This window comes from Electrona antarctica, assembly GCF_951216825.1.
Source record: "Electrona antarctica genome assembly, chromosome: 20".
Classification (NCBI taxonomy): Eukaryota; Metazoa; Chordata; class Actinopteri; order Myctophiformes; family Myctophidae; genus Electrona; species Electrona antarctica.
This window is the reverse complement of record NC_136801.1, coordinates 11,212,417-11,225,187: the sequence shown is the minus strand read 5'-3', so window position 1 is coordinate 11,225,187 and position 12,771 is coordinate 11,212,417. Positions and strand designations below refer to the sequence as shown.

The window sequence follows — 12,771 nt, the reverse complement described above, 5'->3', positions numbered from 1 at the left end:
AATGGCTTCCAACACCACAACTAAACATTTTATCAACTCAGTTCATTTTTTTCCTGGAAGCAGACAAGCCAAGCTTTCTCTGAAGGTCTTTCGTTGTCACACATTCACAACAGAGAATTTTCAATAAATCATTCAAAAACGCCATTCTGCCATAGAGAAGTCTAAAAACTATATAGAAATCCATGAAACTCTCAAAGAGTTTTAAAAGATATTTTTGGGGCTTTTTTGCCTTTATTGATAGGTAGACACTAGACAGGAAACGGGGAGAGAGATGTGGGGAAGACATACAGTAAAGATCGTCGGGATCGGGACTCAAACCCGCAACACACTGTCATGCTGGATTACCAGCCAAGGTGCCTGGACCTCTAAGGCTAGGGGAAGCCTTTTTAACAAAAGATCAAATAAAAACTTGATCACAAAAAAACATTCTAATTTTTTTTCCATGAAAATATTTGTTGTCTTTAGGCTGTACTTGCTGAACATTACTACATTCAAAATGTGGCACCTGAAGCCAACTACTGTGGCTTTAAACAGACAACATCAAAGTGCTTGACTTAAACCTCTCTTAAAGTCTCTCTTGTAGCAAAAACATAGGAGTAAGTTCCTCCTATGTCCTATCATGCAGCACGTTGGATGTCCAATTCAGTTACTCTTTTTACTCCCATGTAGGGTCTTTATTCATGTCAACATACGTACTGTACATTTGTGTACATTTGTTATACATAGATATTAGATATCCCTCATTTGCCACCCGTCCACCCACTATACCCACCCACTCTTCCCCGATGCAGAGACGAGAGAATGAGAGAGAAAATAAATAAATAAATAAAGGAATTCAAAGAAACAAGGGGGGGAGAGAGAAGAAAAGAGGAAACGAGGGGAGGGGGACCACCTGTGTGTGCACAGCCACCGGTTTACACGACACACGTACAATGCATAGGCCTAGGCATTCACCATTCCCTAGTTCAAATATCACTCATCTCTGGGACTACCGTCAGGGTTTTTGCATGGTCCACAAAGGGCGTCCATGTTTGCTGGAAAGTTGTCATAGAACCGTTAAGTGAGAATCTAATATTTTCAAGCTTAAGGTAGAATAGTACGTCCTTTATCCATCCGTTTTGTGTAGGTGGAGAAACTTGTTTCCATTTGAGGAGTATAAGACGTCTGGCTAAAAGAGAAGTAAAGGAGATTATTCTATTATGGTATATAGAGGAATACCGTATTAATCCCTGGGGGAAGATTCAGTTACGCTGAGTGACTAAAATGAATTGGACAGCCAGCATGCTGCACCATTCTTGCTCAAATTTAGAAATGAGATTGCACACTGTAGGTGTCACTCTGAATCTAGATTGCAATCTTTTTTATTATTATTATGAATTGTGCAGCACTACTCCATTGTCCACTGCAGGTACAGTAGTACCCCCTCAATGTAGCTGGTTTTACTCTTCATAGCTGCGTATTTGAGTGCAAAAAGAACAAGGGTGACCGAAGTCTGAAAACAATCTCTATTCCTCCTTTTAATAGTCCAGCAAGAACAGTTTCTGATAACATTTTAGGTAAATAAGAAATTGTCAATGCATTTGCTCAATGTTTATTCATTTCACATTTAAAATGGCTACAAGGTTTGCTAACCGTATTCAGGAGCTTCCATTCAGTATCTACGTAAGTGCATTTTATTTATTTAGCACTCCTCACAGAGAGATCTCATAAAGTGCTTTACATACAGTGAGATAATGATTTAACCCATTTAGGCCTGACGTCGAAATTTATATAATGTCTTCTAAATCCTGACAGTTTTCTGTCAGGATTTGCGCCACATTTTCACAATTTTTCAAAAATAGCAGACCTACAAGCTCGTAGCGCGCCACTCGGTGGCGCGCTATGAGCTTGTAGATCTGCTATTTTTCAATAGCTAAATTATAATATAATGTTTAAAACACCAAAAGGGGTTCCCGCCCAAAATGATTTAAGTTCATCTCAGCCGAGGCTTTCTATACCAGACTCTCTGAATAATTCCAAGTTACTGTTCTTTCATTTTACAGAAAGGTCTGCGTCCCCCGCCCGATAACCCAATAACAACGTTACCGAAATGAATTATGTTAGACAGATTCTCTCCTGGAAAGATGGAGCCATTCAGAAATGAGTGGAGATATTCAGGCATCGCCCCGTAATGCAATATTGATGCGAAAGCCAGCGCAAAGTAAATGCCCCGCCTCGGACAGAAATGGGAATGAGTCTGGGATTGATTTGTGTGCTGAATGCAATTTTTTCGTTTTTGTGCTCTTGTGCGTTCAGAGCCGGCGTACACAATGGGCTTCCAATAAGGGTGATTGGTTCTTATTGACGGCAGGATGTGCTCTGTCCTTTTCTCCCGGCAGGCAGGCAGGCAGGCAGGCAGGCAGGCAGGCCTGCAGGCAGACAGGCAGGCAGGCAGGCAGGCAGGCAGGCAGGCAGGCAGGCAGGCAGGCAGGCAGGCAGGCAGGCAGGCAGGCCTGCAGGCAGACAGAAAGACTTCCAGTCACGTCCTTATAAGCATTCATCTCAGGCACCGCACCATGCTCTCCTCCAATATAGCCTGGTGTGTGTGCGTGCGTGCGTGCGTGCGTGCGTGTATAGTCAGGTCACACCTCTTCGTGTCTCATTGCACTTTGCTCTGTGGCGTTTTCAAACTTTAACAAAGTACTCTGATTTTATATCCGTCCTCTCTTTTAAAAAATAACTTTTTTGAGTTATAGTCCCTTTGATCCTGGAAGCACCTTCCGTACCTTTTTAACGTTTTGCACCTCCACTGAGCACCAAGTTGATTTCTTTATTCGCTTTGCTCTGTCTTGGCATTGTTTATGTCCCCCCCCACCCTCCCATACATCCAGCCGAAGTATGGAATCTTGGCCACCCATCCCGCCACTCTTTCCCTGGAAACCAGAGGAGAAATCTGGGGAACATGAAGAGGCATCTGGTCCTCCCTCTCACCTTCACAGACTCCCATTCTCCCCAGACCTTTAGAAAGCTAAAACATCTTGTGCTCATTAGTGCAAAACTAATCAGACTTGAATTTGTGTCTAGTCGTTTAACCAGCGCCCTTGTTTTTCTACCTACAAAGTATGTTTGGCTGCCTTTGGGCTGTTTTTTAATTCCCTAACAAGATTTGTCTGTGCAGATTAATGTAACTAGTGTTGAAAGCTTTCTGGTGGTGTTGCTCGTTTAAACCTACAAATATACCACAAGCCAAAGGCAAAAAAAGAAACCCTGCAAGGCTGAACTCCATTTGGCAACCTGATGTGTATATCAATCCTAGCTGGATGTACAGTGTCAATTAGCTGTGATTGCAAAACTGTTTACAGTTGGTCAAAACTCAATCTAAGCAATACAGTATATCATGTACTACTTACAATGCAAATGTTCAATAATTACATGTTACTGTATTTGGGGACACACCACGACTCTCCAATATTATTCCACGGCATTACAATACATTTAAATGAAGAGCTGCACTTGGATTAGCATTTACCACACTGGTTTTGTCAAATCCAGAGCCCACGAGTATTACTTTCTATAGATTAATTTAACTATAGCTGATTTTTATCGATCATATCTGTACTACAGAACGTGTAGACATTGTTGTTAGTGGGAATGAAAACATAGGCACCCCGCTCGGAAGAAGAGGGCCTACGGCGGAGCAAATGGGCAACATCCTGCTATCCACATTCTGTTTGGCGCCGCCCCCAGAGGCATATTCAGAGGAAAACAAGGCACTGTTTTCTTCTCTTTTATTGGCAAATGGGTTCCCAGATTGGTATCACAGTAGTAGTAGTACAGTATTTTTGGCAGTGAGGTCACAATCGTAATGAATTTCTTCCATTGCAACAAGAGCATTTTCCATTTAAAACGTCAGACTACAGTATGTGTTTGGATAAAAGAAACATCTGCGAGACGTCTCATTAGACCCGGAGGAAAAGAGACAAGCTTTGTGGGGTCTGTGAACTATGCATTATTCCAAACTCTGTACAGGAAACCATAAAAAGCAGAGGAGCCTCTCCCATATGGGCCGTAAAAGGCCCATGAAAGTGTCTGTTGTAAAACGCGGCCCTGACTCTGCAGTCTGGTGCGGACGGGCTCTTTGAGAGTTCAACAATTTGTTCTTGCTTGACATTAGGGCTGCAACTATCAATTATACTGTATTCATTCTAAGTAATTATTCTATCGCCTACTTTTCCTATCAATCAAATAACCAAAACATATTGGTTATTATGGTTTATTTTTCATAATCAATTAGTTCTTCAATGAATTAGTTAACTGCTGGCACCTCTACTTGACATCTGGCATTCTTAATTTGTGACTAAATTTGACTGAGGGACTGCCATTGGATTTTTTTGAATTTTCGTTTCAGGGAATCATAGCTTCAAATTGACATATTGGTTGTTCAGTTTGACCCACCAGTTTTGGAGATATGGCTTATAGAGTAATGTCTTGCAGAAAACAACGAGTTGAGAAAACAGGCTTGAATTTGAAAGGTTCACTTCTGTGGACTCTTACACCTAGCTACATGTTTAAGTATCCTTTCATATTTACATGTTGATTTCATCTCTGACACTTATTTCAGACATGGTCTAGTATGTGAAGAGTCAGCCTGTGCTTTTAACTCATTTTTGAAAATAAATAAATACAAAGTTTTACTCCTCTGGTGAAAAGCTGGATTGTGCACGATGGCAGGCTCTCAGTCAAATCTGGCCACATTTGAGGCACACAGACACACACCCACACACAGCATGCAATCAATCTGATAATCCAGCGAAGCAGATAATTTGTTTCTCAGGAAAATAATACATTTTCCAGGCTTTGAGTTGGAAATGCATTATTAATGTTCAGTGTGTAAACAAAAATGGGATGGGGAGGGGTGTGTTAATTACCGTAGTTTGAGTTGGAATTTGGTTCAGCTGAGCGGCATGCTGGGAAGGATGTCCTTGCTCAGCAGCAGAAACGACTCATAAATGAACACCAGTTCACAGGAGCACACATAAAAGTAGTTTCTTCTTTTATTTTACCACTTTCAGCATGTTGTCCTCGGTTTTTTTTGACTATTCTTCCTGGGGTCCAGGCAAACACACATCACAATACAAATCATAAAATGCAGTACAGCATGATCCATGTTTCTGAACAAACACACAAACCTAAAAAACTAAATTTATAACAGTAAAATCAAAAGAAAAACACCAGTTCACAGGAGCACACATAAAAGTAGTTTCTTCTTTTATTTTACCACTTTCAGCATGTTGTCCTCGGTTTTTTTTTGTCGTGTCATTATAGGACAAACATTTTCAAAAACCTCCATGAATGTTTCACGAAAAAATAGAAGATATTCAAGCTCACTTTATAGCGTGACGCGTCGTGAGCTTATGCTGGTACGTCTCCTATTTCGGCTATTTTCGCGTGACACCATCGTACCACAAAGTAGAGGTCAAGTAGAGGTCAAGTCATTTCTGGTACCCCTTTATGACGACGGAAATGTAAACATGTCCACGGGATGAATTATGATTATGACTTTTCCTTTTTACACCAACAGGAGGACACGGATCATAACTATTACACATCGAAGACGTACGGCCCCACTGACCCCATGAGCAAGGACTTGTGGGTAGATGTCGACCACATGGACAAGGAGAAGGTGAAGATCCATGGTATCCTGTCTAACACGCACAGGCAAGCTGCGGTAAGATAACACACACACACACACACACACACACACACACACACACACACACACACACACACACACACACACACATACACACACACTTGTACTAATTGTATGGTGAGGGTGTCAGAAATGATTTATCATTGCTGTCGGGTAGAAATCTTGACTTTTCAGCAAGTGGAAAAAACAATCAGCTTGGTGTTTCATCATAAAATGATCTGCTATTTTTGTTATACGATAGGCTACTGTCAAACTATAAAAAGTATAAAATAGGGCATTAAAGAAAAAACATGAAAAGGTAGGAAACATGGATACTGGTATACAAGGTCTCTGCCCGACGATCTGACGGTATTACATGAGCTTGTTGGATACAGTAAACTTTAATTTGTTTCATCATAAAATGTAAAACACAAGATGTGGCATTTTGGATGGAATCTGCTATGTTTGGGTCTGCTATACTGACCCTGAAATACTAAAAGGGAACATTCATTCATTCTTTCATTCATTGAATAGGCTACTTTATTAGTCAGAAATATTTAACCAGCACAGTCAGACATTAAGGCCAGGATGGGGACTTGTTGTGGTCCTAAATCCCCCCACAATAATACATGGCATCAACAAATACAAAACACTACAATATGTGCAAAAGACAAAAAGGAAAAACGGCGGCAGTGAATGGAAGGTTTAGTTTAGTTTAGTTTATTAAGGATCCCCATTAGTCTACACCGTAGTGGAGACTATTCTTCCTGGGGTCCAGGCAAACACACATCACAATACAAATCATAAAATGCAGTACAGCATGATCCATGTTTCTGAACAAACACACAAACCTAAAAAACTAAATTTATAACAGTAAAATCAAAAGAAAAACAGATTTGTCAGTCCGAAAATATAATATATAATAAGAACCTAATTTAATATAATTTCCTTTCTGATTATTGATGCCTTGAGTTTCCTTTTGAAATAAAATGTAGGTCTATTTCTTGTTAGAGTCAAATGTGGGGGGAGCACACGCCAGTATGCAATGGCTCTGTACTGTACATGACTGTTTTCTTAAGTGCGTTGGTTTTGGGCAGAGGAAAAGTAAAGTGACCATTTAGTGCATGTCTAGTATTGTAATCATGTCTTTCATTTGCAGGTAATAACTGTAGAAACAAACTGAAGGGTTTGTGTGAGGAATGTACATTCTTTAAAAACAGAATAAGACTGTATGCCAGTCTTTCATTCACCCTCATCCATGACAGCCTGGCATGCATAGCATCCACACTAGTCCTGACAGAGCAATTAAGTGCTAGTCTTGCTGCCCTGTTCTGAGCAAGCTGAAGTTTACTAAGTTCTTGCTTTGATGCACTAGACCAGATAACCGGACAGTAGTCCAGATTTGACAGAACTAGAGATAGTATGACTAGTCTGATTGTTGTATTAGTTAGTAGATGAGCACTCCTTCTAATGGCATAGATGCCATTATACTCATCCTCACCACTGTATTATTGATCTGAGTGGACCATGACCGTGTTTGGTCAATAGTGACACCTAACAGTTTAACTTCTTTAACCTGTTCAATCGCAGCACCCTGCAAAGAGAGGCTTAATTTCTGATCTGTCCTGATAGCACATTTAGAACCAATTACAATACATTTAGTTTTTAAGACATTCAACTTCAGCTTATTTTCCATAATCCATTCAGAAACCAGGTTTAACTCTAGTTGAAGCACCTCATTGACGTGTTCAATACTCTCTGACGATGCATACATAGTCGTGTCATCCGCATAAATCCCCATACCTGAATATTTTAATGCAGGTAATGGTAAGGTAATTTACAAAAATAGAGTAAAGAAGGGGGCCAAGACAACTTCCCTGTGGAATTCCACACTTGAGTGTCTCAATCTTTGAAAGGGAACCATTGAACATAACACATTGTTTCCTGTTCACTAAATAGCCCTTCAATATATCAATTGCAGAATCTTTGAAGGTATTTACATTTACCTCCCCTGGTGGTCTCCTCCATAGATGATTTTTCAGGCCAAGAATACCAGAGAGCTTGAACTGGTTTCACTATAGGCTAGTATGCTGGAACGTTTGTATAAAGGCTAGTATGCTGGAACGTTTGTATAAAGGCTAGTATGCTGGAACGTTTGTATAAAGGCTAGTATGCTGGAACGTTTGTATAAAGGCTAGTATGCTGGAACGTTTGTATAAAGGCTAGTATGCTGGAACGTTTGTATAAAGGCTAGTATGCTGGAACGTTTGTATAAAGGCTAGTAAGCTGGAACGTTTGTATAAAGGCTAGTATGCTGGAACGTTTGTATAAAGGTTAGTATGCTGGAACGTTTGTATAAAGAATACCAGAGAGTTTGAACTGGTTTCACTATAGGCTAGTATACTGGAACGTTTGTATAAAGAATACCAGAGAGTTTGAACTGGTTTCACTATAGGCTAGTATACTGGAACGTTTGTATAACGCCAAAGTGCTACTCTGCCCTATATCGTTGCTGTCGGGCAGAAACCCAGTATGTTGTCCATATTTCATTTTTCTTTTTTTCGTAAATTTCAATTTCATCATACTAACTAAACTGTCACACAAAAGGAGCAAAAATAGCCGATCTACATAAGCTCACAATGCGAACTTGTAGAGCTGCTTTTTCTAGTGAAAGTATTAAGGGTGTATGTAGGTTTTATATGTATACAATATTGATTTAACCAATGAAAAGTACAAGAGGTGTGACTACACAGTACATGATACATTGGATCCTTGGAACACAGGTTATGTTTTTTCCCACTTCCTGATAAGGTTTCTTTTCACCCAACAGCGACAATTATGAGGCAAAACCTCCCTTGTTACTTCAGCACGGGCAGGTGCCCTCACGTGAGGCGCATACAGATTAGGTCATCAAGGACTGACTGGGAGCAGTGTTGCCATGTCCGCTTATTATAAGCGGCTTCCTTTCCTATAATCCTATTCCGCTTGTAAATATTGGTAGTTTTTTTTTAGGTCTTGTTTCTAAAGTGTAGTTGCTTATTTGGTCTTGCTTCCACATTTTTATTATTATTTAAACCAGTGATTTTCAAATATTTCCATGTCATGGACTCCCAAATTAATGTATTTGTCCCTAACCTCCTTCTAAAAATGTTGTGTGCCAGGGAGACCTGTACCAGAAAGAAATAATCTTCCAAATATTGCACATTTTATTTCAAGACTTTTTGAAAATAGCAGATCTACAAGATCTACAAGTAAATGCCCAGACTGTACTTGAGTAAAAGTACTAAGTATTGGCATCAAAATGTACTTAACCCATTCTGGGCGGGAACCCCTTTTGGTGTTAGCATTATGTTATGCTTTAGCTATTGAAAAATAGCAGATCTACAAGCTCATATCTTGTAGGTCTGCTATTTTTGAAAAGTCGAAGAACGACTGACATAGAAACATAGCTTTTTCAGAAAACTGTCATTTTCAAACAGACATTTTTAGAATCTGATCTCAGGTCAAAATGGGTTAAAGTACCAAATGTAAGTGCTATAGCCTACAGAAGGTCCCATTTCAAGTTTTACTCCAGTAAAGTACAAATATCTCAAAATTGTACTCACTACAGTACTTGAGTAAATAATACCCCACGGCGGTCCGGGACGGGCACTTTTGCAAAGTATCCCAGGGTGAACAACGGCTGCTAAATGAGATAGAAAGGACTTTCCCATTGAGCATTCTGCTCCCCATACCTTCAGTTACGCCATGATGGATTGAGCCATACAAACACATGGCATGTGCTATTCTTCTCAGGCAGAGAAAGGACCGCAAAGCAAAAAAGGTCCCTTTCATCCTGATCATAGGAACGAAAGTGGGCGGCTTCTCCGGACTTAAACTGCGTCTGGAAAATCAATAAGCTCAATGTGAATAATATCCACCCCCTCTACAGTAACCCCCCCCCCCTCTTGAACATAGCACTGCACAGCAATTCTGGAAAATAGATAAAACCTAGGGATGGACATTTTAACTTAAGTGTCAGCCAGCTATGCCAAACCTCATGTCAACTGACCAACATGCGAGACTAATAAAGTTTATGATACCGGTGCTGGGCCAGTGATGTAAAGTAACAAGTACATTTACTCAAGTATTTGTACAGACTAAGTTTTGAGTATGAGGAGTATTTTCAGTAATTTTACTTCTACTCCACTACATCTCAGAGGGCAAGTGTTGTACTTTTGCTCCACTACCATTTTCGACGCTGCCTGCCACTCAGCATAAGCAGCCAATAGGATGATGAAACCAGAGGCACCGCAGAGGTCAGGGCTCGTCGCCACCCAGCAGAGCAGCGCAGCTGTAGATTGACTGGATGGATTGGGTTGTGGTGCAACCACAGAATTGCTCCCCCATGGCCTAATCCAGGCGCGCGTGTTTCTGTATGTTTACCATGGGGTTCTGTTTCGACATCCCAGCGTGGTTCTGCAGTGCGCACAGTTATTAACCCATTTTGGGCGGGAGCCGGGAACCCCTTTTGGTGTTAGCATTATGTTATGCTTTAGCTATTGAAAAATAGCAGATCTACAAGCTCATAGCGCGCCACCGAGTGGCGCGCTACGAGCTTGTAGGTCTGCTATTTTTGAAAAATCGAAGAACCACTGACATAGAAACATAGCTTTTTCAGAAAACTGTCAGGATGTAGAAGACATTTTTAGAATCTGATCTCAGGTCAAATTGGGTTAATTTCCCCCCAGGGTTGGTGTAATTGCTAAGCTAGGCAATATTTTGAGGTCATTTAGAGCAGTGTTTCCAAAACACTGTGTCAGGAGGGACGGAGCGCTTGCGTCACGTACCCATTTTTACGGGTCAGGAGTCAGGAGTTAGGATCCCTTTCCCCCGATTGCTACTTTTTTCATTATTACTATTTTTAAAGATTTTCAAAAAATCAGAAATTAAAAAGGGATTGTAAACATTTTGTCAAGATAATTTCATTCATTTTCAATTAAATCCAAGACAAGGTTATTTTCACTAGTTTGTGTCCCAGGAAGACATCACATTTCTTTCAGAATAGTCCATTTGCCGAACACATTTCTTTTTATAGCCCATTGAGTTATGTACGTATTGTTCCATTTACCAATTCCCAGCCCTTTGTTGATGTCCATGGTGCATGCATAGAGAAGCTTTGTTCAGTTCTATCAGTCTAATAGGTCAACAGAAGTGCACAGCGCAGAGCGCACGGTCATGAGCACGTGTGCACAGTCTGCACACACTGCATGATATTGAAAGTGTGGTTTTGCAGAAGTTGGAATCTGAACTGCATTCGATGACATTAATACGTGTTGTACTTGGCTCCACCAGACGTCAGGATCCAACCATGCTCCACAAACTTGTGTTTTGGCCCCGGTAAATCCCACTGCTCCCGGGATCCAAAAATGGATTTAAATCTTTCATTGTTACACAAATGACAAATGACTTGTCTTCTTGAAAAGAAGAAACTTGATGTTTGGGGGGGACAAAAAACTTTGTTTAAATGATTAATATTGTTGCTGTTGGGCAGAAACCTCTTATGTTCATATTTTTACTTTTGTGTTTTTTCGCAAACCCTACGTGACCATACTACAGCGTCACACAAAAACATGCTAAGTATCCACAAGAACGTGGAACGTGGTGCGAAGCGACATGTGTTGAGATTGTTTGATTGATTGATTGAAATATTTATTAACAGTTTGCAGAATTACAGTACATTTCAAACTCAATACAAAGACTGTTAACTGTGAGTGGACAACCCAATTAAACATTACACTTGTTTACAAGAGGGTCCACCTTGTTCAATTCATCAAAACAATTAGAGACGTACAAATAGACACTTCTATAGACTATATAGTCAAAGAACAGAACAGGAATTCATCATAAAGGAGGTAAAAAGGGAAAAGAAACATATACAGTGAGAAAAATGGGGGGAGGGGGGGGGCAGCCGTAGATCTGCTACTTTGGCTACTACTTTGGCTACTTTTGAATCCTGAAAAGTCAGAAGTCAGTCAAAAGTCAAAACTGTTTTGCACATAATGAGGTTTCCATCCAATAGAGACGATATATTTATAATTCCACCAGTGTCACAGTGTGAGATTTATTATGCGCTTCAAAAAGTTCCATAACACACAGCACTATCCTGGGCCTTTATTTAACTCCTAACTGTGTGAAAACTGAACTGTAAAGGATAAAAAAATGAACACTCAGGATGTGACTGTGGAGATGTGTCTACAATAACTCATGCAGCCTGGCCCTGAGGAGTGGGACAGGCAGGTAAAACACAGCTACTCTGTGTTTACATTTCACATTCCTCCTCCTCAGTCCCAAAACCCACTGTCTTTTCTACACTGTGTATTATGTTTCCCACTCGTTTCAAAGCTGCACTATGTAACGTTTCTCTTCTACCCCCGGATTTGAACTCCTGCCCAAGTGCTGACATTATTCTTTTAGCACTGATAGCTAATAGAGCCTGCCTGCTTGCTCTGGGGAGAAATTGAATTTTGACCTTCAAACAGGAAGGTGTCAAAGGGTGTGTCGGATCTAAATGTCTCAATAGAATGTCTCGAGAAACCCGGAAAAGAAATCCCCGTTCATTTTCCTCATAGACTTTTCAAAAAGTATTTATTTAAAGACGTTTACGCCGCGGACAAAGGCAACTCTTGTCGTGACAAATCATGACAATAAACACAATGTTTTGGGCCAAACAAAGAATTAGAAAGTAGAAAAAAACGGCAGGTTACAACACTTTTTTTGTTGTTTTTCTTCTTTGTAATTATTTGTTTGGTCCAAAATATTGTGTTTGTTGTCATGATTTGTCACGACTCGAGTTGGCTTCGTACGACGCTTAAAAGGTCTTTAACACCTTGAGGGCTCGGCCTATTTAATCCATTAATAAAATGTGCCCATCGTTTATAGCGCCCGGACCACTTTTACCGGCGGACCGGAAGTTGTTGTGACACAGGATCTTTTTTCATAATTAGACGGGATGATTTAGATCGCGAGTTATGAACGTTTTAAGATTTTCGTTGTCGTCAGCTAAACAGGCAGGGAACATTTTCGATGACGTGTCACTGTTGTGCAACACCGAGGATTGC

General features: G+C 40.4%; 1 protein-coding gene across 1 annotated transcript in view; it reads left to right on the top strand.

Annotated features, from left to right (window-relative positions):
* The window catches only part of plxdc2b (plexin domain containing 2b), a 171,046-nt gene that overhangs the window by 78,256 nt on the left and 80,019 nt on the right, over positions 1–12,771 (top strand). The window contains exon 3 of the mRNA XM_079489731.1: positions 5,561–5,707. Coding sequence (XP_079345857.1) covers positions 5,561–5,707 — 147 coding nt within the window. The remainder of the gene's footprint in view (positions 1–5,560; positions 5,708–12,771) is intronic.